This window comes from Cucurbita maxima, unplaced genomic scaffold, assembly GCF_002738345.1.
Source record: "Cucurbita maxima cultivar Rimu unplaced genomic scaffold, Cmax_1.0 Cma_Scf00041, whole genome shotgun sequence".
Classification (NCBI taxonomy): domain Eukaryota; kingdom Viridiplantae; phylum Streptophyta; class Magnoliopsida; order Cucurbitales; family Cucurbitaceae; genus Cucurbita; species Cucurbita maxima.
The window spans coordinates 333,004-360,104 of NW_019272057.1; the positions used below are offsets into that span (position 1 = coordinate 333,004).

Genomic DNA, 27,101 nt, shown 5'->3' on the forward strand with positions numbered 1-27,101 from the left:
ATTTTATATTTATTTCTTGGGGCTTTATTACCGGATGACCCTACGAAAATATCTTATATAATAAAGTATTATTGTACCCTCATTAGAGGGATAGTTAACCATCCATCACTGTATTGGTTTGCATCTTTAAGTCTTAAAATTATAAAATTATAATGTACAATATGTTCCTAAAGTGATTATAATTCTAACACCTACTCTCATAAGAAATAAAATAAAATTCTAAAATTGGAGACTAGTTTCAATTTTACATATATATCAATAGCCAATATTTCGGTAAATAAATAAATTACAAAAATTATTCACATTTTATGATATTTATAAAAGATGTCGAAGACGTTTATAAACCCTCTAATTTATGAATATATCTACATACCGATCATATGAACAATACAAGCTAGGATTCCTTATATAGAAGCCTTAATAAAATAATTTACATTAGGGAGAAGAAAAAAAAAAAAAAAAAAAAAAAAAAAAAAAAAAAAAAAAAAAAAAAAAAAAAAAAAAAAAAAAAAAAAAAAAAAAAAAAAAAAAAAGAGGGTGCATAAACGTCGTACCATTGTAGTGTAAGACCAAATGGATCATTGTTTAGAGAGGCTATCGTTAAGGATCTTCTTCACTTGAAATGGATGGGTTTTCTTTGATTGTAAGGCTCAATACAAAGGCCACCAACTACAAAATAATGCATGAAAAGAATTTCAAGTAAAAAGCATAGTAATAAATTGCAGAACTTTGAAGTGAAATTTTATTTTAACTTACTGTAAAAAATCCGAGGCATAACAAAGTGAACCCAGGAAACTGAAATGGAGCATTCTTGGATAAGAAAAGAGCTGACAAAATTGAGGGAGTCAGTATATCCATTAACTTCACACTTTATCTTAAAAATATATATATAATTTCCAATTTTTTTTTTAAAAAAAAATCAATTATCTTCAGTTTTTAGTTAATAATTTATTTAAAAAATACTCTTGGTTGGATGAAGAAAGTCTCACATCGATTAATTTAGAAAATGATCATGAGTATACACTCTTCATTTGTATGAAGCCCTTTAAAAAAACACAAAGCATATTCAAAATTGATAATATCATATCATTGTAGAGAGTCGAGTTCGTATTCCTCTAACACTCTTCAACTTTTAAAAGAGTTTAAAAATACATTGAAATTCCAAAAGTAAGGTATTAATAAAATTTCAAAATACTATCCGTTAACATTAATTGTAAGTGTATTTTTTGAACTGTTTTTTGAAAATTTAAGTATAATTCAAAGCCTTGAAAGTTTTAAATTTTAAAATAAAGTCAAATTTTTTATTAATTTGGCCTACAACTTTACGTACCTGCTAGAGGGTTGAAAACTAATGGAGATATGGCGTAAGCAAAGCTTTGAATGCCAAAAATGCAACCTTGAGCTTTTCCCTAATGATGGAAACATTAAGTTTTTTAGATCGAAGTTTGTTCAAACAAGAAAAGTATTGTTTAATGAAGCATTTACATACCTGTTCTTCAGCCTCAACCTGCTTTGATGCAATACTGCATGCCTGTTTAACTACTATGCATTAAAACCCAATATTTATAATTGAAATATATAGCAAATTATATTGAACTTACTGCGGGCATTACGCACCAAGCAAGAAGAAAAAGTGTAGATGAAGCATAAACAACCTGCATTCATTGGAAACGTTTTGAAATTCACAAACAATTCAAAAGAAGGTGAAATTCAACCGATTCAAATGTTATATCCTTGACCAATATTGTAATAGTCTAAAGTTACTGCTAGCAGATATTGTCCGTTATGTATTGTTATTAGCCTCACGATTTTAAAACACATTTATTAGGGAGAGGTTTCTACACCCTTAAGGAATATTTCGTTCCTAATGTGAGATCTCACAAATATACTCGAGATTTGAATCTCCTCCTCCACAAAAAATTATTTAAAGGGTCATACAATAAATAATTTTCTCTCGACCATCTCCCACGTGCCACAGAACTTGCTTAAGATAAGATGGCATACGATCCTTAAATAATAGGTACGACCTTAAAAGTTCAAGATTAGGTTAGAAACACCTCGTTTATAATCTACTTTCAATAGAGATAGGGGGAGGAATTACCCAAAATGACCAAGCAATGCTTAAGATTAACAACTGCATGAAAGGGCAAAATGGTCAGATGACTAAAATTAGGAAGTTTAAGATAAAGTATTAAGCAAATATAGTCAATATACATTTATAAAGGTGGCAAAGAGAGCGACTGAAAGCAAGTTTTTATCCCCGATCACAGCTGATAAGAATGATGCCACAATGGACTGCAAAGTAGTTATGCTCCATTATTCAGAAGCTAAACCTATAATTTGAACTTAAAAAGCGTACCTGTGAAATAGCTCCAAAAGCCCCAATGAGTATCAATAAGCTAGCAAATTGATCTTTGTTGGAGAGAAAACGAGCCTTGAAGTAGTACTACACCAATTTATCATAATTCAATTTAACAAAACTATTAGAAAAATGTACAATTCACTGAGTTTACCAAACTTATAAGTCAGAAATTAGGTTCCGTTTGATAATCAATTGAATCTAAATTTTTAGTTTTTGAAAATGGTATTATATTGAGTTTCATTTTTTAAGAAAAATTTTGAAAATTCACGAACAGAAAAAGAAAAAGTATTTATATACTTAGTTTTCAAAAAACCAAATAATATCTAGAACTTTGGCAAATTGAGATAAACAAACTCACATTTTATCTAGAAATACATAAGCTTCCTAGATTGTCTAAAATACGTAACATTTAATGTTGTATTAGTTGTAAAAGTTGGGAGAAAGAAAGTGTACCAACAACGATGCTTGTGTCCAACCCAAAGCTATGCTGTTGAAGAAACAAACTGCTAATGTTCGTGAAAATGTTGAGCTAAAAACACAACACAACACTTAAAATATGGTCAGATTAATATAAATAGATAACAACGAGGAATAAGGACGACAACAGTAATATAAAATTATATTAAATAATTTATTGATGAATGTTGGTTGAACATTTAAATTATATTATAATTTATAGAATATTTTTAAAGTAAATTTAGGATTATTCATTTAGAATTTTTTTACAATAATTTTTATTATGATTGAATTTTTTTTTTAATTCCCGCCAAAATAAATGAGATACGAAATTCAAATTTCATGTTTAGAATTTTGACAATTTACAAAATTAAATTACCTAAATCCACAAAAATAAACTATGAAAAATAAGGAAATTGAGAATTAATTACCTTCTTCCAAGCAACGATGTGATTTCCTTGAAAGAGGGGATTGTTTTGGCCGTAGACGGAGGCAATTGGGGAACATTATCGGCACCGTCTCCGTCTTCCTCCGTCTTCAAAATCGGCCGAGACAACAGATCCATTTTATTCGAAACACTTTCTTCTAGAAAAATCCTCACATACGCAATCGCAAACAACGACGCGCACACAGCGACCTAATTACGAAACAGTCAAATCCATAACCAAAAACACTAAATCAGAACTCAAATTCGAATCAAACGATCTAAAACGAAAGCTAATCGAACGAAGAACCTGAAAGATCACGTCGATTGAAAGGAATCGAGCCACCAAGTTTCCGCACAAGTAAGAGCCAGAAAAAACTGCCGATACGATTCCGAACGCAGATAATCGCTGATCCACTAGAACTTTGTCAGCCTGAGAAGAAAAAGCGAGGAGAGTTTCGATTTCAGACACATTCCTGCTATGGAAGATCTGGCGGAGACGGAGATTCAAGTACCGCGTAAGCGAGGGCGAGGGAGATTAAGGTGCCGCCGGTGAGCACGGCGGTAAAAGTCCTTACCACATAGTATGCGTAGAAGAAACTTTTACTTCTTCCAAATGCCAATATCGCTAAAGAAACAAATGAGTTAATAAGATTAAAAAAAAAAATTAATCGAAAAAATAATTATGAATAATAATTTTTTATTTACTTTAAAATAACATTTTTTTAACAAAATTATAGATGAAATTAGATATTTTAAAAGCGATTTTCTTAAAAAGAATTAGGGATTTAAATAAATATTTAAAACTTGGAGTCGATAAATTTCAAAATTCAAATTTATTAATTCATTAAATTTTGTTTTCTAATAATTATGAAAATTTGTCAATATATATATATATATATATATGTCTTTCACCTAGCCGAATTAATGACTTTCACATCTAAATATAATTTAATTCAAAACTTTTATTCTATTTAATATTAAAAAATAAAATATCAATCTTATGTTGAAAGTGGGCATAGTTATTAATTATTTAAATAAAAAATTATAAAAAAGATATAACTATTTTTTTTTTAAGAAAAGAAAATGTTAACAATATATTGACAAAGACTGGTTTAAATTTTATTAAAATTATCCAAATTGAAAGGAGATTGAAATGATCATATATAATAATTATTTTGTTTTTAATTTTAATTTTTTAAAAATTAATATTAAAAAAATCATCTATTAGAATATTCTCTCTAATATTAAAATAAATCACCTTTTAGAGAATTTATTCCTCTATAATTAGCTTGAAACTTAATCTATCATAATAAATTTATAACTAAAAAAATTAAAACCTAATTTTATTTGACCATTTGTCGGAATTTATTTGTCATATTAATTATATATATATATATATATATATTTGTGGTTTTCAATTATTTTATTTTTAAAATAAATTGAAAATAAACTATTTCCTAATTATTATTATTTAAGGCGTAAATAGATTAAGTTTCACCTATATAAATAATTAAAATCTCATAAAATTAAAATATCAAATATTTATCTGTCACAATACATTAACATTAATTTAATTACAATAGAATAAAATTATAACTCTTGAGTGGGTTGAGTTGACTTGACGTAAAAAATGTCAATTCACGAACTAGCCCAAGTTTTAAATTTAAAAAATTCTACTCAACCCAAACAAAAATAAAATCTGAATTATTTCTCAATAATGTCGCAAACATTACTTCCACCCCTCATCATATACATGATATAGTTGTAACTCTATTATCGAGTTGGTCGGGTTAACTCGACTTTAAAAAATCAACCTCATGAACTGACTCAAATTTTTTATTTTTAAAAAATTCAACCCAATCCAAATCTAAAAAAAAAAAAAAAATAATAATAATAATAATAATAATAATAATAATAGAATGAGAGGTTACATGGGGCTTCGGGTACCTGTTGGAATGGCAGAGAGAAGGATGGGAAGTGTTAGTAGATTTTTCCTTCCGTATTTGTCGGATAAGCTCCCAATCCATGGCGTCATGACCATTGCTCCCAATCCAATTATCTGTATTTTTTTTTTCCTGTTATTTAAAAAAAAAAAAAAAAAAAGCGCAAAATTAAATGCAATTATAAACTCACTGCGTCTTGGAAGCCAGTGAGGTAGAAGACGAGGGGACACTGGTCTTGGTGGCCGGGACACAGAGCGTCGGTGGTTACGTCGACTATGGTCGGAATAACCACGGCGTAGCTGAATCCGACGAGAAGCACCGTCGCCAACAGGTGGCGGAGTTCGCTTATTACCTCCTCCATCTCCGATTCTCTGGTTCTTTTTGGAGCTCTTGATAATGAAGAAGAAACAGAGAGGAAAGTGGAGTAGGAGCAGGAGTGGGGCGGGGGGGTTTTGTTACCTTATCTTTTCCTATTTAATAATTATATGGTCCTTCCCTTTTTTTTTTAAATTTTTTTTTTTTTCATGTGATGATTATAATTATTTTAAAATTATTTTTCCAACGATGGTAACAGCTCAAAAAAAAAAAATAATGACATCTACCTCCAACATTCGCTACAACAATGATAACGACCTCCAACAATCACGGTGCCAACTTTGGTTCAAGCTTCCGTAGTTTAGATTGATTAATCTAAATTGGTCGAGTTCTCAAGTCATTTAAACACTTTGAACAATCATTCCCTCGTTGAATCAATTTGGTTATTATGATTTATGTTCTAAATCTTATAATTAATTATTTGTTATTAATAATTAATAAATATTTTAAAATTGGATTTATAATATATAGATAAAATTGGATAGATTATACGACTCACTTTGTAATTATTATAAATTATTTAATTAAAATCGTTTTTAGAGATATGTGAATATGAATATTCTATAATATTTAATTATTATTTTCACTTGTTATCTAATGAAATATAAGATATGAGGCTTGTAATTAAATATCTAGAAAATGTATATACTTTAATTCTGACAAGAATTTGACGCACGTGCCGAATTATATCTTGCTGTCTGAAAGGAATTCAAGATCATACGTGTGCGCGTGGCGCCTTCCTACTATCGACCGTACAGCGCGTGAACAATCTACACCACGTTAACGTTTGAATTAAATAAATAATTTTAATGTATTTATTTATTGAATTAAGAAACTGCCGTTATATCTTTTTAAACGGCCAAACAAACTGCCGTTTGTTGTGGTCCATCCACGGCTCACGCGCCTTCCTTTACCGTCAATTTGTCTCACCATCCACCTCGCATTTGTGGTGGCCCAGCCTGGCTGATTATTCTTTTTTGGCCCGATAATAAATTGACACGTGTAAAATTATTGATTTTTATATAGTATTTATATTTTTCTCCGAAAAAAAAAAGTTAAATCCTAGTCAATCATTTGTTTCCTTTTATTTATTTTATTAAAAAAATCAAAAGTCTAAAAACATTATAAATATTTTACCAAACAAAGCAGAATAATTTTCACCATTCGTATGCGTCCACATAATTACACGTCACCCCACTGAAAATAAAGACAGTTACCTTTGTTAAAGGTAGAATAGATCATATTTGTGTATAGTAAGATAATGAGTGATTTACTAGTTTGTTACCAAATCTATGATTTACTCGTTTGTTACCAAATCTATGATTTACTCCTTTGTTACCAAATCTATGATTTACTAGTTTGTTACCAAATCTATGATTTACTCGTTTGTTACCAAATCTATGATTTACTATCTATGATTTACTCGTTTGTTACCAAATCTTTGTTACTAAATCTATGATTTAGAATGTAATCTTCATTATATACATCTATAAATACATAAGGTCGTGACTCTAGATTATTGAGCCATTCAACTTGACATGGTATTAGAGACAAAGGTTTATTTTTTAAATGTCTACCATATCTTCCTCCTCCTCTCCATCCACCATCTCCAACACCGTCTCAACTACCATGGGGACCTTTGGCCCAATCTCTCTACACCATGCTGTCACAATTCGTCTAACCAAAAACAACTTCATCATATGGTGCGACCAGCTCCTCCCCTACCTACAGAGTACGAAGCTTATGGGCTACCTCGATGGCACCAATGCCGCACCTGCCAAGTTGGTCCCTTCCTCAACTACGGCTGGTGCTGAGTTGGTCTCTAATCCGGTCTATAATCAGTGGTATGATCAGGATCAATATGTTCTTAGCGGTCTTCTCTCCTCCATGTCTGAGGAGATTCTTTACGATGTGGTTGCCGCTACTACGTCTAAGGAGGCGTGGGATACCTTGCAACGGATGTTTTCGTCATCAACTCGTGCTCGCACTACTCAGATTCGTGTTGAGCTCGCCACGTCCAAGAAACGAGATCAATCTGCTGCAAATTATTTTCGCAAGATCAAAGGGCTAGCCACCGAGTTGGCCGCCGCCAACTCTGCCTTGCAGGATGATGATGTAATCGCGTATCTTCTCGCTGGTCTTGGCCCTGACTATGATCCCTTTGTCACCTCAATCACTACCAAGAGTGAATCCCTCACGCTTGATGATGTGTTCGCACATTTAATGACGTATGAAGCTCGCCAACTACAACACCAGGCTGAACTTCAGTTAAATCTTGGATCTTCTGCCAATTATGCTGGTCGTGGTGGTCAGCATAAGAATCGTGGGTGTAGGGATCGTGGTCGTGGTCGTGGTCGTTCTCAAGGTTATGCACCCTCTCGTCCTGCTGGTGATCGTCGTGGCCCTTCTACTCGTCCTTCCTGCCAGATCTGTGGCAAAGTGGGGCATACTGCTATCCGCTGCTGGCATAGGATGGATGAGTCTTATCAAGATGAACCTTCTTCTGCTCCTCCTACGACACTGGCGGCTACTTCCTCTTACAAGATTGACCCAAATTGGTACAGCGACACATGCGCTACAGATCATATCACCAGTGACCTAGATCGTCTCACTGTGCGTGAACGTTATCATGGAGGCGAACAAGCTCAAGTCGACAATGGAGCAGGTTTGCGTGTTTTGCATACTGGTCATTCTCTAATTAATACTGCTACTCGTCCTCTTGCATTGCGTAACACGAAGCATGTTGAAGTTGATTATCACTTCGTTCGTGAACGAGTATCGACTCGTCAGCTTGATGTTCAACTCATTTCTTCCAAGGATCAGCTCGCCAATATCATGACAAAGTCATTGCCAGCTCCTTCTTTTAGCAATTTTAGGCGCAGTTGGTAGAGCAGAGGACTGAAAATCCTCGTGTCACCAGTTCAAATCTGGTTCTTGGCACATCATGAATTTGTATGCGTATCTATTCTGCAGATTCATTAATAAAATAGATTATGAAAAATACCGATACATCATGATATCTGGAAATATACCCTTTAACTAAACTATATTTTACTCTATTTATAGATGAGTAAAATACACAATTTTACTGGTTTGTTACCAAATCTAGTGATTTACTGGTTTGCTACCAAATCTAGTGATTTACTGGTTTGCTACCAAATCTAGTGATTTACTGGTTTGCTACCAAATCTAGTGATTTACTGGTTTGCTACGAAATCTAGTGATTTACTGGTTTGCTACGAAATCTAGTGATTTACTGGTTTGCTACGAAATCTAGTGATTTACTGGTTTGCTACTAAATCTAGTGATTTACTGGTTTGCTACTAAATCTAGTGATTTACTGGTTTGCTACCAAATCTAGTGATTTAGAATGTAATATTCATTATACACATCTATAAATATATGATTTAGAATGTCACGTCAATGAGACATTCAATCTAACAAATAGATATTTTTTTAAATAAAAAAAAATGGTTTAAGGTTTTGTTCATCGGAAGCTGCTGCACTCCGACCGTCGGACTCCACGGCCGGAGAGATTTCTGGCGACGGCAATAACGACGGCGCCGATCCACTGGACGCATCTGTGTCCATGGTTCACGAGATTCCGCATGAAGCCGCCATCGGTGGTGGCTGGCGGTGTGAGAGTGAGGTGTAGGTAGGCCAAGGCGGCGTGTTTGAGGAGTGGGTTTTTGATGGGGAGTTCGTTCCAGGCGGAGGCGGTGGAGGGCGGCGGAGAGGGGGTGTCGAGGAGGAGGTCCTTGAGGCTTGTGTAGGATTGAAGAGGGGTCATTTCGATGTCGGAGAGTTCCAGTTCCGGCGAGGTGAGAGGGTGACTGGGCGGAGAATGGGAGTGGAAGAGAGGAGAGAAGTTGTGATGTTTAAATTACGACTAAATTACAATTTTTATAAAATCTTATTAGATTTATTCTTATATTTTAAAATTTTTAATCTGAAAAATAAAAATTACCTACTTTTTTAGAAAATGGGAAAAAAATTCATCACTAATTCCTACAAAAATAAATAAAAATTTTTTTGTAGGAAATAAAGATCAAACAGTCCCATTATATAGACATCTCGATTCGTCAAAAAAAATATATTCGAATTGAGTTAATTTTAAAAATTAAAATTTCAATTACAGACATAATTATTTTAATTTTATGTAATTTCATGATTATTTTTTTAAAAATTTCTTTTTAATTCTTTATATCATAACTTTTCAAAAAATATATATTAAAATTGAGTCGCACATTTTAATTAGCCTTTTAAATCATTATTTAAATATGTAAATATTCTTCTTGGGTTGAATTGGAATATTTAAGAATTTGTATAATATAGAATAAGATTTAATTATATTTGTTTGTTATTATGTTTAAAACAAATGCTATAAAATTGGATTTGGGTGTGTTTGGTATAATTATTTAATACAATCAAACTTTTAAAAGGTAAATGAAAATTGGTTCATATTCATATTAATTTGTGGATATATTTGTCATTTTCTAAGTTAGAAAATGAGAGTTTTGTTCGGATTTTTTTTTTTAAAGAATAATATACGGAAAAAAATCACCTACGAATACTCCGATCCCTGTAAATTCCTCGCGGAGAATCCCGACCCCAATCTCAGAATTTCCATGAAATAAATGATAGAGATGGAGACCTACTTTGTAGACATCTCTAGTAATAGAGCAAAATATTAGCATTTGTTCGAGGTAGAGTTGGATTTTGAATTCGTTCAGAACGGTTGAGCCAAGTGCACTTGATACAGACCGAGCTCATCTCATTCACATCAGCAAAAAACGTCGTACTCGAAATATTTCACAAAAAGGATGGTTGGAGGTTTCATCCTCTTGAAGGCTATGGTGTTTTGTGGCCCTTTCATCCTTTAAGGCTATGGCTTTAAGCCTCTTTGCTGTGTTCATCACGCTGAGAAGAAAGATGGTTGAGGTTAATGGACAGCCAAGATTTACAGAGACAATCCCAAAGATCAGTTATCTATGTTCCCTATGCTATTAGAATATTTCCCAAAAAGCTTGCACAACTCTCTCTCTCTCCCCTTTGTTCCTAGCTGCCATCAACCTATATAGTCCGTTTTGGCTTATTACGTATCGTCGTCAGTCTCACGATTTTAAAATATATTTGTTAGGAAGAGGTTTCCACGCCCTTTGGAATCTCACAATCCACCCCCCTTGAGGACCAGTGTTCTCGCTCGCACACTGCTTAGTGCTTAGCTCTGATACCATTTATAATAGTAAAACTCACTGCTAGCAAATATTGTCCATTTGACCCATTATATATCGCAGTCAGCCTCACGATTTTAAAACGTGTCTGTTAGGGAGAGATTTCCACACTCAAGGAATGTTTCGTTCCCCTCTTCATCCAATGTGGGATCTCAAATCCACCCCCTTTGGGGGCCAGCTTCCTCGCTGGCACTCACACCGCTCAATGCCTAACTCTGATACCATTTCTAACAATCCAAGCCCACCGTTAGCAGACATTATCCGCTTTGGCCTGTTACGCTTCGCCGCCAGCCTCATGATTTTGAAACGTGTCTGTTAGGGAGAGGTTTCCACACCTTTATAAGGAATGTTTCGTTCACCCCTTCGTTCGATGTGGGATCTCACAATCCACCCCCCTTTGAGGACCAGCATCCTCGCTGGCACACTGCTCGTTGCCTAGCTCTGTTACCATTTCTAACAATAAGTCCATCACTAACAGACATTATCCACTTTGACCCGTTACATATCGCCGTCAGCCTCACGATTTTAAAACGCGTCTACTAGGGAGAGGTTTTCATACCCTTATAAGGAATACTTTGTTCCTCTCTCCACCCGACGTAGGATCTCACATATTCAATACGAAAGTTCAATACGAAAGTTCACTGAACCACCATTTTGGACTATCCAAGCTTTTGTTCCTTACCTCTTTGAGTTTCAATATGTTCATACCTTATCCTCCATCTCCCACCTGTAAATTGTTTCAAAAGTCGGCCGGATTTAGTTTATGTAAGCGACAAGGTCCCCTGCAAATAAAATAATGTCAGAGTCAGCTGAGGAATCGTTTCAAGCATACTAAGAAATGATAAGATCAACAAGAATTTTGTCTAGTTGCCAATGTCCACTTGGGACAACAATGGACAACTTCTTACACGTGGCATCAACCCAGAGGATCAGTGATGACAGAGGCTGTCATATTTAGTAATGTCCGGATTGCTTGTCTGTTCAATCTTGGAAGCTACAAGATCATCAGCACTGAAACATTCCAAGCAGCAATCTCTGAAGAACAACAACAAGCAACAGTCATGGGAGCTCAAAGCAACAAGCCTCTTCCAACATTAAAACATCTTTTCGACCAAGATCCATATAGCAACAAAAGCTTTAGCTTCAACAATGATCTCGAAGATGAAATTCTTTCTATAAGTTCGTTCTGCACCGCCACGACGAGCCAGTCTGCATCGGCTTCTCATGAACTAAAACGGTTCAAGCTCACTCATCTTTTCTATGTTGTCAAGACTTCAAAGCATATACTGCACGACGATGTTTTATCGTCCCTGCTGACTTTAGTGTCGACTAATCTATTCCGACCACTACCACCACCGTGCACGGCTGCAATCAGCTCAAATGTAGCCGATGATGAAGTGGTCATTCCCATTCCTTCTCTGACATGGCCACAACTTGAAATTGTTTATGATATGCTGTTATGGCTGCTCATCAACGTTGATCCACAAACACTTGAAAAACATATACATAACAGCTTTCTTCTTGGTCTTCTATCACTTTTCGATTCAGAGGAAACGAGGGAACGAGAGAATTTGAAGAACATATATCACCAAATATATTACAGATTCACCATGTACAGATCATTCATGCGCAAGGTGATGAGCACGGTGTTCTTAGACTATATTTTCGAGACGGAGCGGCATAACGGTATTGCAGAGATGCTTGAGCTATGGGGGAGCATAATTAATGGTTTTGCAGTTCCTTTGAAGGAAGAACATAAAGTTTTTCTGAAAAGGATACTAATTCCATTGCATAAGGCCAAAGGAATGCAAGGTTTCAACAAGCAGCTGGCTTACTGTGTGTATCAGTTTGTGCATAAGGAGCCTGAGCTTGGTGGGTTGGTTGTGAGGAGGATCATAAGGTACTGGCCGCTGGCTAATAGCCAGAAGGAGCTAATACTCATTGAGGAGTTGGAGGATTTGGTGGAGAAATTGGACCCTAAACTACATAGAGATTTGGCTATGCCCTTTTGTTCTCACATGAACAAATGTTTCAACAGTTTGAACTCCCAGGTAACGTTGAATCCCTTAGCTGCTACTCATTGTGAGTTTGTAGGTACTATATTTCTTGAACTTTTGATTTCATATGAACAGAGTTTCAAAAGATATGAACTCCAAAGAAACAGATAAAATCAGAGAGAAACAATCATAAGCATATACCTTATTAAGAAAAATCTGCGCAAGGCTTGGAGAGGGAACACCATAATGAAGATGTTTTGAGTGGATATCCCTTTCGAGCTTCCACTCAAAGTTTTTAAAAAGCGTCTACTAAGAAGAGATTTTCACACTCTTATAAACGATGTTTCATTCTTCTCCCTAACCGATGTGGGATCTCACAATCCACCCCCTTCGGGGCCTAACGTTTTTGCTGACACTCATTCCTTTCTCCAATTGATGTGGGATTCCCTAATCCACCCCGGTTTGGGGTCTAACGTCTTTGCTGGCACACCACCTCGTGTCCATCCCCCTTTAGGCCTAGCGTCCTCATTGACACTTGCTCCCTTCTCCAATCGATGTGGGACCCCCTAATCTACCCCTCTTCTAGGCTCAACGTTCTTGCTAACACACAATTCCTTTCAGGGGTCAGCGTTCTCAGTGGCACATTGCCCGGTGTCTGGCTCTGATACCATTTATAATCCATAACAAATTTAGGCGTGGAAGCCGGGAAAACCCTACAAGTAGCTAATGAACATTATCCCATAAGACATTAAATATTGCTAGTAATCGATTCCAGCACTTTAGAATACGAACAACCAAAAAATACGCAATTAAGAACGTACCCATCTCTAAAAAGAGGGGTGGGGTGGGGTGATTCTGAAGGTGGATGAACATTGGATTGGTTCCAAGAAATAGTATGAAACCAACCCAATATCCATATAAGGACAATATCGTAGATGAAACACTAATGAATTAGGGAGAGGGGCAACAGAGAATATCCAGGATGACTTTCAATGCTACTCTTACATATGCAGGAGATTGATCATAGCAAATAAAGAAATGGTAGTATGAATTTCGAATTCAAAAGATTTTAGTTGTAAGAACAAAACGTGATATAGACTTGTATAAGTACTCAAAAGATAGCATAAGCCCTTGATTATCAATATCAGTAAGCAACAATGGGTTGTTTTGCATTCAGGTGGCTGAACGAGCACTATACATATGGAATAGCGAAGCATTCGTGAAGATGGTGTCCACAGCAATGGAACAAGTGTTTCCATTAATCATACAAGGAATGGAAGAGATTGTTCATAGCCATTGGAACGACAACGTCAAGAAATTGGCTCACAATGTGAAGGCTTTACTTGAAGAAATGAATCCATTTCTGTACCATAAAACCCTACACCAAAATGGGTTTCAAATAACACAAGCAACCCAAGCTCAGAGACTGTAATGGCTGCACCAAAAACAAAGTGGAAGAAAAAACTCCCATGTAAAATGGATCAAATAACTCACTTTTACCATTTCACACCAAGAATCTCTCTCAAAAACTTCACTCAGCAGCAGAGGGCAAGATGATTCAGTACAAACATGATATGGTTTGATCAAATTAGAAAAAACTGAAGTACATGACAGTTCCTTATTGCTTTCGAAAGCAAAAAGAATCCCAAATCGCCACAAGAATAACTCAGCTGTATCCTTCATGAAAACCTATAACCCTTTTTCTTTCATTAATGGAAAAATCATGGAACCAAAATCATAAACTAAAAAGGACAAGTGATTGACTCTACTCTCTACCCATATAAACTTCTATAAGACAAACCGTCACCCCAAAATCGATATAATGAATCCGGGTAGGTACTCGAAACGACCACATGAAAGGAAAGGATTGGGAACTATACGGGCACCAACACACTATCTCAACATATCTCCCCTGTACAACATTGATTGCTCCCCTTCAGCTGCTTTCATTTCAAGTGCTGTCTCAACCTGTATAAGGATGTGCAATTATCTTCAAGCTTCAACCAATAAGGCATTTTAGTAAGAGCTACGACACACAAGACAAGGCACAAAGCGACCATTGGTTTCGAGACAGAATTTGAAGCATATATTTGAGAAGAATGGTTGCTGAAGTAAATTGATAAACGTCGTCCTATACTTGATATTTCGATAGTTTGTCCCTCACAGAAGGTTCTAGAGAAGAAATATACTGGTCCCATCCACCACCATTTATCAGCATCTGCCAAATAGACATTGATATGATCATTAATATACTGTACACTAGGATCATTATACTATTACAAGTTATAGGAACATAATTATCAAGACAAAGGAAAGAAAACAAAGGGCCCCTAAGAATGGTCCAGCCACAAGTGGGACGTACCAAAAACTCTCTTTGCCAGCCTAATCCATAGCCATCCATCTTAACTCTTAAATCAGATAAAGGAAATCTACCAGTTTATAACGTATTCCATAGTTCGGTCTTTCTTTCAGTACCGACAATTTAAACAATATTTGCCTTAAAATGGGAGATGGGGAATGGTCAGAAGTAGCTTAAGTACGGACCTGTTTATAACCATGCAGAACCTGGCACACTTCATTATGAAGATCTTGACTCCTTATTTCCTGCGGGAAATAAGTTCGGTTTAGGAATACGTAGTCCCTCATAACAAAGATCAAGTAATATCAAAAATTGATAAACGAAGTCTCCATGCTTACATGCCAACTAGCAATGGCTTTGCACATATAAGCAAGTGAACTTAGTGCCCCTGACGGATTTGATTTAGCCTGAAAGTAGCAAAGATATAATAATTATTAATCAGAAACATATGAAGTATCGCTATAAACTCGAGGGGCTTACCAGAGCACAAAGACCTCGGAAAGCATCCTCTTTTTCTACATCGTCACGTATCCTGCCAGTATAATAAAAACCTCAATCCATGCTCAAAAATACAATGGATTAAAAAGAAAAAGGAAAAAATACTCGGTTCGCTCTCTCTTAGTGACAAACTGTGATTTAAACAAAAACAATCAGAAATTAACAATTTTGTCTAAGCTTTGATCACAACATTCATAAAGTAGAGAAAACCTTACATGGATAAAGCAGTGCACCATGGTTGCATGAAATGTTCCATATGTGGTGACACTAGCTGCGGACAAACCCATGCAATCCTTCCAAGTGTAATTGCACTATTTTCTACCAGAGATTTATTTAGCTCCTGCATAGCTCAAAGATATTAAATTTAATAATAATGAGCATGCTAAATACATGCGTGCGAGCACACACATTCAGTATCCCTCCTCAGGATGTAAGGGACAATCTTTACACAGCTCAATTTTTCTCTCATTGAACTGAAACGATATAAAAAATCTACCCTTTGTCACATATGTTTCAAGTTCTTGGTGAACAAAAGGCTCATCAGTGTCATAACAAACAAACTAAGAAGCATGATACGGATATGAGACACAAATACGACATCTACACGGTGACTCGACGTTTTGTAAAAAATTAGAACATAGACACAGCAAGGACACGTTTATTAAAATACACATTTTTTAAATTATATATTAAGCTTATACTACATGAAAATTCCAAATGAATAAGTTTATGTATTTACATATTTTAAAAAATGAGTATGGTGTATTTTACTCAAAATTTATTATGTTTGTCCTATATTATTATGTCTATTTAGTATACTTGTTTGTTAACACATATTTATTGTGCTAACAAGTGTCAGCCTATCCAAATGTCTGACACGGACACGCTAACCAAGCTAAAGAGTATGTGTTTATTAACACACAAATAATGAGACATGTTAGTACAAAATTATGGGGACCATCACCTGTGCATGTTGAAGAATTGGGACCAAGCTTGAAATCACTGTCATAACGACTGGAGAAATTTCTTGGTGTACCTAAACCAATAAAAATGTCAATTAATGTAAAATTGTTGCTTACAAATTCCATTTCCCAACAAGAAGATTGACGTGGAACATGCAACGCAATACCAGATTTTCTAATCTTAATCAGCATACAGGAATATAAAATAATATGATATCATAATTCAGAAACATAGAAATTTAGAAGAACACACTTGGGGTTGTGGTAGTGCAACCAGAACTAGCAAATAGGATCAAAGAACCAGTTTGAGTTGGTGAATTTTGGGCTTCTCTTCAAGCTATTGCTTGAAAGAATTCCTTAACGAGTACTATTAGCATTATAGTAAAGGATAGTGTTGAATTTCCAGGTTGAGGATGTTTTACCATCAGATGCATTACATCGAACTTATAAAATAAGAATCCTCCTACCTTTTTTTCTAAGGCATGATCCAAAAATATACTTAAATAGTCACAATATGAAGCCTGTGAGAAGATACATGCCCATACAAGCTTAAAGTACTTTGTGTGTGTGTGTGTGTGTGTATGAAAACCTACACATACCTTAATAGCTAATTCTCCAATTGCCCAGCAGGCATTGTTAGCCACAGAAACAATTTCCTTCAGCTTGGGAGTGTCCTGTGCAGAAAACGTATCAGACTAGTACAATAACTTCAAATTATAAACGCAAATAATATCGTAGATTATTTACCAGTTGTTTTGCTGCAGCGGTAAGAAATTCTGACAAACGTGGTAGCAAATGAACGTGGCATACCTAACCACAAAAATATGAATAAAGCATAAACACAATAGAAAAATATCAAGGGACACTGTCGAGCATCAGAAGCTTCATCCATGCAAATGAGGTTGCAAATGGACATGGCATACCGAGCAGTCAACAACTCTTGTGCAATCTCCTCCACCAAAGGGTAAGCAAAGAATGGAACATTCATTTGAAAACAAATAAGTATAATGGGAGCAACTTTTCAATGGAGAATACACACATCGCACACTTGTACTGACACACAGATGTACATATTTGTGGGGAGTTTGTTGAGGTTCGAAATTTGAATAACCTACTAAACTTAAAGGAGCAAAGGGAAAACAATCCAAGAGATCAATCCAAGTTCTTACTCTTCCAAGATCCCCAAGCAATGCAAAGGCACTCTGTCGGACATCAGAAGCTTCATCCAAGCAACATTGCAGGAGCAAGTCCCTCAGATTGCTTTGAGAAACCTGATGGAAATTCAAATGTCACATGCAAAGAAGTTCAGAATATATTAGCATAGTTCATTCAATTACTATTAGAAGGCAGAGCATTCACATTTTATCTAAGAAATATACAATATCATAGTAATGAAACAGACAATAAGCACCAACAAAATTTATCTTCATCTGACAAAAAAAAAAAAAAAAAAAAAAAAAAAAAAAAAAAAAAAAAAAAAAAAAAAAAAAAAAAAAAAAAAGATGAAGAAGAAGCAAATGCTTTGTTTAGAATATAATTACCAAACTTTCTACCCCACTGCCAAGACCCTCGGCAAGTCCTGAAAGAAGATCAAGACAGCATACAATAAACTCTTTATCGTATTGAACCCCAGCAGAAGCGGGATTAACCTGCAATAGGAAATCAAGTTAACATCTTAGGAAGATGGATCAAATGATTCAAGCAGAGTATTGCAACCAGCAGTGATAAATTCTTTAATTCAAACTTAATCGCACATATCATCAAGGAGCAACCAAACTTAGTATAATGTTAAATGAGAAGAGTGGGGTTGAGAGGGGGAAAAACCAACGAAGATGGAATGCAAACACAGGAGTCAACATACTGAATACCAAGTCGTTTCAAATCGAAATTGAAAAGAGACTACACTCTGCACAGATATAAGCGAAACAAAATATCTGGCTGCTATCATTTGGTTCTAATCTGTTTCTAGAACAAAAAAAAAAACGATCATTAAGTTATCAATCTAATCAAAAGTTACTTGCAGTGGTTTAGCAGAAGTCTCTATCTGTTTTGGAGGCTTAGGACTTGAAATCTCGGCCTTGAAAAAAATTGGCAATAAGAAATCTAATGGAAGAAGAAAGTGAGGAGTTTAAATGTCTACTAAAATTATTGGAAGGTATATCTCTTGCCTCTAGAGTTGATAAAACGATTTTGAAGAAAAAACATAATAATTTCTCATTTTGTTGTTTGTTAACGCAATTTCTATCTTCAAAATTTGGAGAAAAGTTCAAATGTCAGCATGACTGGTACAGTTGGATGGCTTAAATACAGCAACTGGATTACAAAAGATATGTCTTTTATGTTTTAAAATGGTCAATTAGTAGATTAAGCACAAATATGAGATAAAGCTCCATTATATTTTAGCATAGAGAAACACAAAGAAAAGAAGAGCAAACTAAAGCATAAATTAAAGAGAGTAAAATACGTATTTATTGAAAATCAGTGATGAGGAAAACCTTTGCCATTTGTTGGGTCTGGATGATGCTTATGCATCTCTGAAACACAGGCTGAGCAAATTGGGCAAATCCAGCCCCCAAAGCCTAGAGAAAGGAAAGAAATTAATCATTTTCTCAAAAGTATTGTTACGATGACTAATAGATAAGTAATCCAACTCTGGCTGAATCCATGAAGTACAAACATTTCAAGAAATGAAGCTTTCTCGCGCATTGAATTAAGATATATATATATATATATATATATATATATATTCATAATCTTGAATTTCAATACACAGAATTTGAATGCAACACCCCAAGCCCACCGCTAGCAGATATTGTCCTCTTTGGACTTTCACTTTCGGGCTTCCCCTCAAGGCGCTTTAAAACGTGTCTGCTAGGGGAAGGTTTCCACACCCTTTATAAAGGGTGTTTCGTTCTCCTCCCCAACCAATGTGGGATATCACATTGAGGTCCGGGGGGAGGATCGATGATAAAGGGACCATCCATAACCCAGCTCACATTTAATGCCAAAGACCATTAGTCCAAAATGCTAATTTTATTAATAAGAAACAATTTTAACAGCGGGGGTAGGAAGCCCAATCCAAAGGAGTTCTATGGAAAATGCTAATAAATGAGATTAAGCATTAAAAAACAACGAGTCAATAAACCAAAACACAAATAGACCTGTGCAATAGATGTGAAGCACTCCAACAATGGAAAAAGATCTTTGTCCGAGTTCGAAAGTTGCTGCCATTTGGCAATTAATGGTGGCATGAGAACATCAAGATAAGCAGGCTGCAAACACAACAAATCAAGTGAAATCATTCTTTGATGTACTGCATGCAGAATATAAAAATAATTGTACACGCAACAAGTTTCTGAGATACAGATTCATCAAAAGAAAAGGAGATGATAGGGTGAAACCATATGTTACCTGGTTTAGTTCCGCTCCAACAGCATCTGCTAAGGTTCCAATGGCATCATACACTATCCGTTGATTCCGTCTCTGCTTAACACATATAAGCAAGTCAAATACATACAAGTTCAACAGAAGATAGTTTCCAACCCAGAAAGAAATAGGGCTTAGAATGTCAGCAGCACAAGTCTCTTTTTCTATCGAATCATTCAAAGAGGAAAGCATGAAGAAAGTTAGGTTACCTGGTACTTTCCAAAGGCACATACTAAGTGTTGTAATATATTTTCCAAATGTGGCGCCAACTCCTCTGCAGCTTCCTGCAAGTTACTAAACCCCAGTCATGAACTATATACAGAATAATCTTTAGCAGGTGTAATGAAGTTTCAATAAAAGAACCTCCTCCAGCGTTGCAAAAGCAGAACAAGCTGCTTCTTGCACCCTCTTGTTGTTGTCCAATAATCTTCGTAGAAGTCCCATGAGAACTTTATCAAATTGTTCGTAGCCTTTCTGATTTTCAATGCCCTAAGATGGGAGAAAAAGTGAAATATGATACACATCAAAATCTTGCTTCGTAAAAGTACCACGAGAACATTATCAAATTTTCTCAAAGCACTCTAAATATTTCAATTTCAGTCCCAAAAATATCAAGTTTTCTATCTTCGGCATGGAGTAGTCAAACCACAGGATTGATATTACCAAATAACTTAGAAAAAAATAAGTATAGTATCTTTTACAAAATTTAAAAAGTATTGAAAAGTAAATAAATAAACACCCAGAAACACATACCTGCACGATAAACTTGCTGAAACGAGAAAGTGTCCAACAAGAAATACTCCTTATTAGAGGAAATTTGTCGTCTAAAAGAGGAATAAGAAATGTGACAATCTGCAATACAACACAACTTATTATTGAATATTCTACTTCCTAGGTCAAAAGGAAAGCACATGAGCAACATCAAATTATCAGAAACCATAACCTGCCAATTACAGGAGGAAATGGAACTATTGAAAACAATGAGCGTAACCGTTTAAAAACCTTCAATGAGAATATTATGGGAACTGCAAGTCATGAACATTGGCTGATTAAAATATATCACCTGTGGAAGATGAGGATAAAGTCCATTGATGCAACCTTCAGCTATGGCACCAAGAGCCAATACAGCAGCTTCCCTTTCTTTCCAGGCTTCATCACCTTTTGCGGATAAATTGACCTAATAGGAATCTCAGAAAAGTTCATAAGTCTGCATGAAATATCTAACAAGAAAGAAATTGAGACTGAAGAATTCATGGGAACAATATATCAAACCCAATAAGTCTATAGCACTTACAACTCCCTTAGACCAAGTATTAATGATAAATGTCATTTAATGAGTATACACATCAAACCATAGCTTCGGAAAATAAGCAAAAGCCTAAAACTCATTTCAGTGATTAAACTGCCAAGCAAAAGCAGTTTGGGACAAGCAAACCACAGAACGAAACAATACGAGAGGAAAGAAATAAACAAAAGGACACATAATTGAGAGAGGGGAAATAGAAGATAAGGTTCACAATGGATAGCCTGACCGACTGATGGATCGAAAGAAAATATAAACAAAAATAGTGAAAAGGAAATATTCCACACCAGAGGTTCTGCTTTCTTTGCCTGATTATTTGCCTACCTCAACAATAGGCATCAATATAGGAAGAATTTCATCCCCAAACACATTCGAGAGAATATCAAGAGCTGCAGCGCTGCATTTGCGCAAGTTCCAAATATTTACAATGTCATCATCCTAAATTATGCAAAGAAGTTGATATTAGAGGGGGAAAACTTAACCCAACAGAAGAAAGTAAGACATACAAGAAGACATTATCTGTTGACTGGAACCCATAAGCAAAAAATAAGAAAAATAGTAAAACAACGTACATCATCTTCTGCATTATCTGATCCATGTAACCTTGACGAATGGAACCGGGGTTTTAGATCCTGCAGTGCATAAATTCAGGCAAAATAATAACGAAGATGGCACCAGTAATTGTAGATAGCACGGGAATTCATCAAAAAGGCCATCAAGGTAATGAAACACTGGAATTTTCCAGTTAAGACCTCCAAAATTAACAATGAATGAGAGAAACCGTACCTGCTCCCGGTCTGGAAGAGATCCTTCTTCCTGCAAAAGCGAGTAGATGGAAGACACATCATGAACCATTAAAATTGGCAATCATACATACACAAATAAACAAATTTAAGTATGACAATTCACCTCAGCCTCAAGAAGTGATTCATCGTCATCAGCATAAACCATATTTGACAATAGTGCCTACAGAAGTTGAAACATGCACGTAAAAAGTATTACAAACATCTCAACAGCAAGGTATTGAAAGGAAGAAAATATTTTTCTGAGCATGTGCCATACTGGAATTAAACGTGGCAAGAACTCTCTTAAGTTCTCGGGAGGTAATTGGGCATCACAATATGCAGACCTGCCAAGCATAACTTAAAATGAAACAGATCTAACAAAGAAAATAACCAACACAAATGAGAATAGACGGGGGCGGCTTTAAAAAGGAGTCATCATCCAACAGAAGTCTCAAAGGCCAAGGATGGAAGAAACATGAGTATTCATCAGGTTCATGATTTACCATGAATTAACAATAGGGAGAAGAAAAAACGAAGTAGCAACCCTCTAATGATATAAAATTACAAAAAAGGGAAAGATTCCAGCCAAAAACATTGCAATGAGGAGGAATTCTAGTACAAAAATAATGAAGTAATATTTTGAAATAAAAAAATACGTTTGAAATTGAAGCACATCATTCATAGAAAGCCGTAGGACTTTAAAAAAATAAGAAGAAGCCATAGACATTCACAAATTGAAACTTTAACAAATAGTTAAACCACATTGTTCTGCAGTTTAAATTATTTTACACAGGTTATATTTACTAACAAGATAAATTAAGTAATATTTAGATCCAATTCACAAATTGAAGTGTTACATTGATAAAAGATATTAATTAATATTACAATGGTCTTCTAAAAGAAAATGAAATGTGAGAAAAGAAATATTTGCATAGATAAGAGACAATTATATTTAGAAACAAAAAAAGGTTTTAAAGATGGGAGAGAAGAATAAAAGGCTATTGCTACAATCATCCATAATCAAAAGAATAGGCAAAGTACAAAGCTCTTGGGTAGTGGACATCCAAAGAGACGCCAAAAAGATTCATCTTCTTAATCTTCAAAAACTAAGGAATAAACCTTTTCATGGACTAGCTGCTTAACAACTTCAACCAAAAACTACAGGAAAAGTATGACACATTGGGGTATCTCCCTTGAAACTTTGGGATTTCAAGACCCATTTGCTTGTGGGACTCTAGTTTGGCTCTGTAGAACCACACATCCAGTTTCTACCATCCTGAAACCTCATGGACGTGTGGAATTACCCCCAAGGACCACCAGGTCGTGTCCCCTCCACATCCTTAATCTAAGTGCAGCCTCCTAAACTGAAGGTTCCACCCTTTTTCATGCCCATTGTAACAATCTAACAACCAAATTTCCCCTTAATCCAACACACGCACACATCTTCCTTTTTATCCTATAAATTGTTTGTATTTTGCTACATGTTTCCTATAAAATAGATAATATTGTATCCTTGGATAACAATTTCCCTTAAAAACAAGGGCCACTCACTAAAAGGGGGAACAATGTGAGTTTAAGTATTTCAACGAAATCCCCGGAGATCTTCAGCAAAAATGGACTAAATGTAAAGAGAATCCAACTCTTTTCCATCTTTCCACACAAAACATATTATGAGGATTAAGAAAAAATGAAAAGTAACAACTTTGAATGTGTTTCATATCTTAAGCAAAACCACCAAACAATGTACTGAAATTTCGAGTATCAAACGGTCTAATCAAAACCATGCAAGGCATACCGTGGATATGAATGCTTTTTGAGCATGGTAATATCTTAAAAACCAAAATTTTGTATCTGGGTTAATAATGTAGGAAATGTGCAAGTAGCTTGAGAATCAGTTTCATATAAACTCTAAGCCAAAATTTTCTTGTTATTCAAGGATATTAAGACTAGATCTCAAAAAAAAAAGAAAGAAGACGACGAAGAAAGAAAAGAAACATGATCAAAATAAGAAGCAACCTCATACACAAAATTAAAGCTGTATGAACAGGTATTAAACTATACCCGGCAAGACACAGAGTTGCATAGTTAACAAAGTGACAATTACCAAAATTCACATGCTTCAAGTGAAACCTCCTCATCAGCATCTTTATTGACTTGCAACATGTATTCGATTACATTCCGCAGGTGTGGCTGCAGAGTCACATGATAAACAGTGTTTTCATAAAAAACGCAGCAATAAAAGACATCAACGTAGTTTAAAGAACGGAAAAAATAGTTGTCTAAAAAAGGAGGAATTAGACAGAATCCAGCTCATATTTTCAGTCCAAGGAACAAAAGGCAGGAAGTAATTAAAATATGGCATATAATTCAAACAAGGAACAAGGCGGAACCAACCTCCAAGAAAGTTGGGCGTACTTCAATTAGTTGTACAAATGCTTGACAAACCTGCTCGACATAGACACAAAGAAAGGAGAAGGATGTAAACCTAACAATATTATTACTGCTACAACATACTTCATTATCTGAAAACAACTCTAAAGCCCACAGTAATAGATGTCAAACAGATAATTTATTGCAGCATCCTAGGGCTGCATTGACTTTCTTCTATAAGAAACCAAAGGATTTAATTTACAAACAAAACAGATCAGACAAAACGCCGTGATTAAGCAGGAAGCAGCTATAATAAAATATACTCCAGACACACAGAATAAAGCACTAACCAGCTTTCGCACTTCTGACGTAGGGTCATTAGCAAGAACAAATAAACCTTGAAGATACTGATCCATGGATACATATAGAGCCTACAATCATATATATTGTAACAACCAGTGTCAACATAAGGATCGGAACAAGGTCCAAAAAAAGTAAAATAACAAAATATCTCTCATAATTATTACTTACAGTGGGCATCAGCATGATGTATTGATTCACAGAACTCAATGAAAGCTTTCTCAACGTAGCATGCGGAGACTGAAAGAACTGTTCAAAGAATATCCAAGCACAAGAATCAGGAAACAGAGTTTTAACTGGTAAAAAAAAAGGAAAAATAAACTGAAAGGATCTAACAGCTACGGATAGACAATGCTTCAATGCCAATTGAATCAATGGTAAGGAAACTATGAATAGAAAAATAGCGATACACGAGAGGGTACAAGATGACCATACCTGAAATAATCTAGGAAGAAATATGTTGATTGGGCGTTCAGACAAACCAGGTACATCTAAATCAAGCACTTGAGGTATATCTTCACAAATCTAAGCCAGAAATTATGAAAAATAAATATAATTGTCAAACCTTGACAACACTCACCTTATCAAATTGCTGCAACATAAATTCAATATAAGGCTATGTTGCTGATCATCATTAAAAGAGGTTACATAAAAGATAAGAAATTTGAATGCCAATTGAACTCATTGAACTGTCCTAGTATACCTGATTTTAGTATGAACCAAAAGATCGAAGTGTACTCTGAAAATTTTAACTTTGCCTAAACTAAATTATTCAATTTACAAACAAAACCAACCTTCCACAAGGAACAGTCTTATCTAAACATTGAACTTCACCATACTCGTATAGGGTAAAGAACGAACAATCATGTGACAAAATTTTAGTCATTGCATTTATACCTCTAAAAAATAGACAAGGTAAGATTTTAGGATAAAGAATAAACCTTGGACAAAGCATCCATAGCACCTTCCATGTGATTCTGGTCTGTACTGTCTAAGCATTTTACAAGTGCTTGCAACAACTCAGGCCACCCCAATATTCCCCCTAGTTGAACAACAACACTGATGATGGTCCCAACCGTAGACCTGATATGTCTGTCTGCAGCTCCCATACACGGCAACAATTCAGATTTAATATACTGCTGAAAGACAGGAGACATCGACTTGTATGCATTTCTAAGGTTGTTTTTCAGAAACAAGCCTGCCGCTTGTCGAACCTCGACTGATTTACCCTGCAGAAAGTTCCAATCTATCAACTCAATTTCTGAACTCCAAAACAAGAATTTTATAAATCACAGGCTAAATCTACAAGCAGCAATGATATTCTAAAACCAACACAGAGCTTCAAAACTTTTTTCAATTTTATTGCGTGTGGCTACATGTATAGCAGAGAGCAGAAGGCACACTAGTTAAGAAGGCTATTGGCAATGAACTGAAGTCAAAAGCAAAGTTCAGCAGATCGGTTGCAACAAATTAAGATAATAGTCCACCAAAAAAAACCCTTCGTCCTCGCGAATCAAGCTTCCACAGAACAAATATGACAATTATCCGTGAAGGGCACACGTTGAGGAGCAAACAAGCATTCCGGACGCATCAAGAGTACAACTCAAAAACTAATCAACCAATTTTAATCCCAACTCTACAATCACAAACCCAGAAGTCTCGAGAAGCCAGTGGTCCAATCCAGTCAACCCCATCAACAATTGTTAAGCGAATTGCAAAAACATATAAACAAAAGCGCAAAAGAAGATAGAACAAGAAGAACCTCGGCGCGTGCAAGAATAAAAACGAGGTAATTATTGAAGTCAGGAAACTGCGAGTATTGCTGAAGTTGCTGCCAAATCTGGGACTTATCAGCATTCGATGAAGGGGAAATCTGCTGCTCGAGCAAGCCGCAGATCTCGTTGAACCCATTTTCCTGAGCTTGCCATGACACACTCGCCGCCATATCAATCGATTAGAACAAAAATAAAACAAACCCAATAGAGAACCAAAGCTGGAAATCAATGAGACGTATAAAGATTAATAAATCAAAAGGGTTTAACGTGGCGTAGGCGGAGAGGCGCCGAAGCTTGCTTGAATTGAAAAATCAAGAGGAATGATGAAAGGGTTTTGGGAAGCGGCCGATGAGGGAAGAAAGCAAGCGAGCTATATAGGTGGGTCGGGTTTCGATATCAGGCGCGAGTGCCAGTGTCGTCAAAATGATTGGAGACGACGAGAATTGGACGATTCCGCTGTCTTTTAACT

The 27,101-nt window shown here is 35.5% G+C and overlaps 3 protein-coding genes and 1 non-coding gene across 4 annotated transcripts; 2 read left to right on the forward strand and 2 right to left on the reverse strand.

Annotated features, from left to right (window-relative positions):
* Positions 1-494: 494 nt before the first annotated feature.
* LOC111469809 (hippocampus abundant transcript-like protein 1) lies at positions 495-5,637 on the reverse strand. Its single transcript, XM_023115244.1, has 14 exons — positions 5,379-5,637; positions 5,193-5,304; positions 3,758-3,870; positions 3,553-3,675; positions 3,250-3,455; positions 2,816-2,891; positions 2,360-2,446; positions 2,215-2,295; positions 2,102-2,134; positions 1,602-1,655; positions 1,490-1,531; positions 1,331-1,409; positions 757-827; positions 495-669 (listed from the first exon to the last, which is right to left on the reverse strand). The coding sequence occupies exons 1-14, from the start codon at positions 5,547-5,549 to the stop codon at positions 601-603; spliced, it is 1,317 nt and encodes a 438-aa protein (XP_022971012.1). The 5' UTR covers positions 5,550-5,637; the 3' UTR covers positions 495-600.
* Positions 5,638-7,660: 2,023 nt separating this feature from the next.
* LOC111469931 lies at positions 7,661-7,800 on the forward strand. The gene has a single exon (XR_002714942.1). It is a non-coding gene; the product is annotated as a small nucleolar RNA Z247 (small nucleolar RNA).
* A 3,913-nt stretch (positions 7,801-11,713) lies between these two features.
* Positions 11,714-14,394, forward strand: LOC111469910 (serine/threonine protein phosphatase 2A 57 kDa regulatory subunit B' beta isoform-like). Its single transcript, XM_023115385.1, has 2 exons — positions 11,714-12,848; positions 13,972-14,394. Exons 1-2 carry the CDS (start codon positions 11,733-11,735, stop codon positions 14,224-14,226), a joined length of 1,371 nt encoding a protein of 456 aa, XP_022971153.1. The 5' UTR covers positions 11,714-11,732; the 3' UTR covers positions 14,227-14,394.
* On the reverse strand, positions 14,349-27,101 carry LOC111469753 (transportin-1-like). The gene is made up of 29 exons (XM_023115167.1): positions 26,620-27,101; positions 25,799-26,086; positions 25,293-25,382; positions 25,029-25,106; positions 24,848-24,928; positions 24,522-24,572; positions 24,232-24,317; positions 22,405-22,471; positions 22,252-22,308; positions 22,129-22,158; positions 21,915-21,974; positions 21,667-21,780; positions 21,103-21,216; positions 20,793-20,891; positions 20,403-20,528; positions 20,249-20,323; positions 20,025-20,096; positions 19,775-19,885; positions 19,109-19,192; positions 18,155-18,262; positions 17,783-17,884; positions 17,361-17,423; positions 17,213-17,287; positions 16,616-16,687; positions 15,867-15,991; positions 15,634-15,685; positions 15,492-15,560; positions 15,339-15,398; positions 14,349-15,012 (listed from the first exon to the last, which is right to left on the reverse strand). The coding sequence occupies exons 1-29, from the start codon at positions 26,800-26,802 to the stop codon at positions 14,926-14,928; spliced, it is 2,679 nt and encodes an 892-aa protein (XP_022970935.1). The 5' UTR covers positions 26,803-27,101; the 3' UTR covers positions 14,349-14,925.

Excerpts from the sequence above, each read along its gene's own strand:
- LOC111469809 (XM_023115244.1), bottom strand. The coding sequence starts at position 5,549 with ATGGAGGAGGTAATAAGCGAACTCCGCCACCTGTTGGCGACGGTGCTT. Across the intron at positions 5,305-5,378 it reads TCACTGGCTTCCAAGACGCA|ATAATTGGATTGGGAGCAAT; the intron begins GTGAGTTTATAA and ends AAAAAAATACAG. Across the intron at positions 3,456-3,552 it reads CAATCGACGTGATCTTTCAG|GTCGCTGTGTGCGCGTCGTT; the intron begins GTTCTTCGTTCG and ends TTTCGTAATTAG.
- LOC111469910 (XM_023115385.1), top strand. The coding sequence starts at position 11,733 with ATGACAGAGGCTGTCATATTTAGTAATGTCCGGATTGCTTGTCTGTTC. Across the intron at positions 12,849-13,971 it reads TCAACAGTTTGAACTCCCAG|GTGGCTGAACGAGCACTATA; the intron begins GTAACGTTGAAT and ends TTTTGCATTCAG.
- LOC111469753 (XM_023115167.1), bottom strand. The coding sequence starts at position 26,802 with ATGGCGGCGAGTGTGTCATGGCAAGCTCAGGAAAATGGGTTCAACGAG. Across the intron at positions 22,472-24,231 it reads CTTGAAGCATGTGAATTTTG|GTCTGCATATTGTGATGCCC; the intron begins GTAATTGTCACT and ends TATGCTTGGCAG. Across the intron at positions 17,288-17,360 it reads CCGCTGCAGCAAAACAACTG|GACACTCCCAAGCTGAAGGA; the intron begins GTAAATAATCTA and ends TTTTCTGCACAG.